This window comes from Nerophis ophidion, linkage group LG29, assembly GCF_033978795.1.
Source record: "Nerophis ophidion isolate RoL-2023_Sa linkage group LG29, RoL_Noph_v1.0, whole genome shotgun sequence".
NCBI lineage: Eukaryota > Metazoa > Chordata > Actinopteri > Syngnathiformes > Syngnathidae > Nerophis > Nerophis ophidion.
Genome location: NC_084639.1, coordinates 14864623 through 14869622, shown reverse-complemented (window position 1 = coordinate 14869622; position 5000 = coordinate 14864623). Strand labels below are relative to the sequence as shown.

The 5000-nt window shown below is 35.2% G+C and overlaps 1 protein-coding gene across 1 annotated transcript in view; it reads left to right on the top strand.

The window, feature by feature from the left end:
• mgat4b (alpha-1,3-mannosyl-glycoprotein 4-beta-N-acetylglucosaminyltransferase B) overlaps window positions 1–5000 on the top strand; it is a 93860-nt gene that overhangs the window by 88185 nt on the left and 675 nt on the right. The window contains exons 14-15 of the mRNA XM_061892027.1: window positions 1406–1518; window positions 1581–5000. The exon at window positions 1581–5000 is cut by the window's right edge and continues 675 nt beyond it. Of these exons, the coding sequence (XP_061748011.1) occupies window positions 1406–1518; window positions 1581–1604 (137 nt within the window). The 3' untranslated portion in view covers window positions 1605–5000. The remainder of the gene's footprint in view (window positions 1–1405; window positions 1519–1580) is intronic.

The following is a 5000-nucleotide window of genomic DNA, read 5'->3' as shown; positions in this document are numbered from 1 at the left end:
GAAAACGGAGTTTGTATAAAATATGAGGATTAGTGCTGTCAAATGATTACATTTTTAATCAGGTTAAACACACCCTGGAATTTGGATTAATCCCAAGTTATGACTCACTTGCATGATTTAAAATGACTTACCAAATTCCCAAAATATGGGTACACAGACAAGGTAGAAAGAAAAGGAAATATCAACACAAGCATGGAAAACAAATGTCAACAAAATAGTACAATCACACGTAACAATACGTTCTTAAAATGAAAGTGCAAAAAATAAGGAATATGTAAAAAATGCTGAATAAAGTGTAATAAAATTCATATGGAAACAAGGTTTGTATATATATATATATATATATATATATATATATATATATATATATATATATATATATATTGTAGCGTTGGACAGGTTAACAATAGTCTATAGTAGTATACATCCATCCATCCATCCATTTTCTACCGCTTATTCCCTTTCGGGGTCGCGGGGGGCACTGGCGCCTATCTCAGCTACAATCGGGCGGAAGGCGGGGTACACCCTGGACAAGTCGCCACCTCACCGCAGGGCCAACACAGATAGACAGACAACATTCACACTCACATTCACACACTAGGGCCAAATAGTGTATATATATATATATATATATATATATATATATATATATATATATATATATATATACACATATACATACACAAAACACAAAACCTGGGTGTTGTTGATAAATGGCTTTGGCTTTGCATAGTAGAGTTTTAACTTGCACTTACAGATGTAGCGACCAACTGTAGTTACTGACAGTGGTTTTCTGAAGTGTTCCTGAGCCTGTGCGGTGATATCCTTTACACACTGATTGTTGCTTTTTGATTCAGTACCGCCTGAAAGATCAAAGGTCCGTAATATAATCGCTTATGTGCAGTGATTTCTCCACATTCTCTGAACCTTTTGATGATATTACGGACCGTAGATGGTGAAATGCCGAAATCCCTTGCAATAGCTCGTTGAGAAATGTTGTTTCCTAAACAATTTGCTCACGCATTTTTTCACAAAGTGATGACCCTTGCCCCGTCCTTGTTTGTGAATGACTAAGCATTTCATGGAAGCTGCTTTTATACCCAATCATGGCACCCACCTGTTCCCTATTAGCCTGTTCACCTGTGGGATGTTCCAAATAAGTGTTTGATGAGCATTCCTCAACTTTGTCATTCTTCTTTTTTACTTGAAACATATTGCAGGTATTAAATTCCAAATGAGCTAATATTTACAAAAAATAACAACGTTTTCCAGTTAAGTATCTTGTCTTTGCAGTCTATTCAATTGAATATAGGTTGAAAAGGATTTGAAAATCGTTGTATTCTGTTTTTATTTACCATTTACACAACGTTGCCAACTTCACTGGTTTTGTACTTTTCTCTGGCAGGAATGTTCCAGAAGGGCATTGCCGAGGGGGAGGTGGATCCCACCTTCGGGCCCTTGGAGGCCATGCGCCTCACCGTGATGACCGACTCCCCGGTTTGGATCATCCTCAGTGAGGTGAGGCCACACCCACGTGCTAACGTGCTAACGAGCTAACGCCCACACACGTCCTCCGTCAGATCTTCATCAAGAAGGCGGAGTGAGGGTCCTCCTGCTCAGTCAACCTCCTGCCTGATCGCTTCCCACCATGGTGCGACGGCGCCGCCCTCTGGTGGAGCTTTGCCACTGCAGTCGGACAAGACAGGCGCCGGACTGGTGTTCTCTGCGGAAACCCACCGCCATCGCTTAAGCGGGACCTTCTCAAGATAGAGGCCGGTTTGCGGCGGAGATGTGGACATCCGTGGTGGAGGATCAACAAGAGGGAGTGTGCCTTTTTTTTAAAGGGCTGCCGTGGGCCCCCGGGGGAGCCCGGAGACATCCTGCAGACGTCCTGCCTCTCAATAAGACGTGCTCCTCATGAGATCATGGAGGAAGTCAGATGCTGTCTGCTCCGCCTCGGGCGCAGAGCGTCACGTGACAACCGCTCTCAATAAAGACTTTGTACTCCTGCTCCATGCCGCCAGGAACCTTTCTGCTCTTTTCTTGGCGACTTTCCTGTCACCTCAGCAGTAAAAATAGGAATTATTACATGAAGGGTCTGCACGTTGCTGTTCTTCTCCTGGGAGATTGTTCTCCACCAAATAATTGGCTTTAAAGTAGTGGAAGAAACAAGTCGCCTCCATATTGAAGCTATTATTATAAACAGTCGTGGTCAAAAGTTTACAAACACTTGTAAAGAACATAATGTCATGGCTGTCTTGAGTTTACAATCATTTCTACAACTTATTTTTTTGTGATAGAGTGATTGGAGCACATACTTGTTGGTCACAAAAAACATTCATTAAGTTTGGTTCTTTTATGAATTTATTATGGGTCTACTGAAAATGTGACCACATCTGCTGGGTCAAAAGTATACATACAGCAATGTTAATATTTGGTTACATGTCACATGGCAGGTTTCACTGCAATAAATACAACTAAACTGTCATAAATCTTTGACAAATGCCACTAAACTGTCATAAATCTTCTACACATAGAACCTAACTGTCATAAATCTTCGACAAATGCAACTAAACTGTCATAAATCTTCTACAAATACAACTAAACTGTCATAAATCTTCTACAAATACAACTAAACTGTCATAAATCTTTGACAAATGCCACTAAACTTTCATAAATCATCCACAAATACAACTAAATTGTCAGAAATCTTCTAAAATTACAATTAAACTGTCATAAATCTTCCACAAATACAACTAAACTGTCATAAATCTTCCACAAATACAACAACTAAACTGTCATAATTCTTCCACAAATACAACTAATGTGTCATAAATCTTCTACAATTACAACTAAACTGTCATAAATCTTCTACAAATACAACTAAACTGTCATAAATATTCTACAAATACAACTAAACCATCATAAATCTTCCACAAATACAACAACTAAACTGTCATAAATCTTTGACAAATGCCACTAAACTGTCATAAATCTTCTACACATAGAACCTAACTGTCATAAATATTATACAAATACAACTAAACTATCATAACTCTTCTACAAATACAACTAAACTGTCATAAATCTTCTACAAATACAACTAAACTGTCATAAATCTTCTACAAACACAACTAAACTGTCATAAATCTTCGACAAATGCAACTAAACTGTCATAAATCATCCACAAATACAACTAAATTGTCAGAAATCTTCTAAAATTACAACTAAACTGTCATAAATCTTCCACAAATACAACTAATGTGTCATAAATCTTCTACAATTACAACTAAACTGTCATAAATCTTCTACAAATACAACTAAACTGTCATAAATATTCTACAAATACAACTAAACCATCATAAATCTTCCACAAATACAACAACTAAACTGTCATAAATCTTCCACAAATACAATTAAACTGTCATAAATCTTCTACAAATACAACTTAACTGTCATAAATCTACAAATACAAGTATCATAAATCTTCTACAATTACAACTAAACTATCATAAATCTTCCACAAATACAACTAAACTGTCATAAATCTTCTAGAAATACAACTAAATTGTCATAAATCTTCTAGAAATACAACTAAACTTTCATAAACCTACAAAATACAACTAAACGGTCATAAATCTTCTACAAATACAACATAACTGTCATAAATATTCTACAAATACAAATAAACCATCATAAATCTTCCACAAATACAACTAAACTGTCATAAATCTTCTACAAATACAACTAAACTGTCATAAACCTACAAAATACAACTAAATTTTCATAAACCTACAAATACAACTATCATAAATCTACAAATACAACTAAATTGTCATAAATCTTCTACAAATACAACTAAACTGTCATAAATCTTCCACAAATACAACTCAACTGTTATAAATCTTCTACAAAAACAACTGTCATAAACCTACAAATACAAGTATCATAAATCTTCCACAAATACTACTAAACTGTCATAAATCCTCTACTCATAGAACAAAACTGTCATAAATCTTCTACAATTACAACTAAAATGTCATAAACAGTTTAGTTGTATTTGTAGAAGATTTACATTATTAACTATGTTCCTACCTGATACCCTTGTCCGGAAAAGTCTGTTTGCATCCCGGTAGAACAAACTTCACAGCAACTAGACCGTCATAAATCTTCTACAAATACGACTAAACTCTCATAAATATTCTACAAATATAACTAAACTGTCATAAACCTACACATTCAACTGTCACAAATCTTCTGAAAATACAACTAAACTATCATAAATCTTCCACAAATACAACTAAACTGTCATAAATATTCTACAAATACAACTAAACTGTCATAAATCTTCCACAAATACAACTAAACTGTCATATATTTTCTACAAATACAATTAAACTGCCATAAATCTTCTACAAATACAACTAAACTGTCATAAATCTTCCACAAATACAACTAAACTGTCATAAATCTTTTACAAATACAACTAAACTGTCATAAACCTACAAATACAACTATAATAAATATTCTACAAATACAACTAAACTGTCATAAATCTACAAATACAACTAAACTGTCATAAACCTACAAATACAAATATCATAATAAATATTCCACAAATACAACTAAACTGTGATAAAAAGCTAACTTGCTAATGATAGAATGTTAACAATCGTTAAACAATTAAAAAGGCACTTTTGGTAGTCATTCACAAGCTTCTGGTTGCATTTTTGATCGCTCCTCTTTACAAAATTGGTGCAGTTTAGCTAAATGTGTTGGTTTTCAGACATGGACTTGTTTCTTCAGCATTGTCCACACGTTTAAGTCAGGACTTTTGGTAAAGCCATTCTTAATTCTGGCCCGATTTAGCCATTCCCTTACCACTTTTGACGTGTGTTTGGGGTCATTGTCCTGTTGGAACACCCAACTGTGCCCAAGATCCAGCCAACGGGCTGAAGATTTTAGGTTGTCCTGAAGAATTTGGAGGTAATCCTCATTTT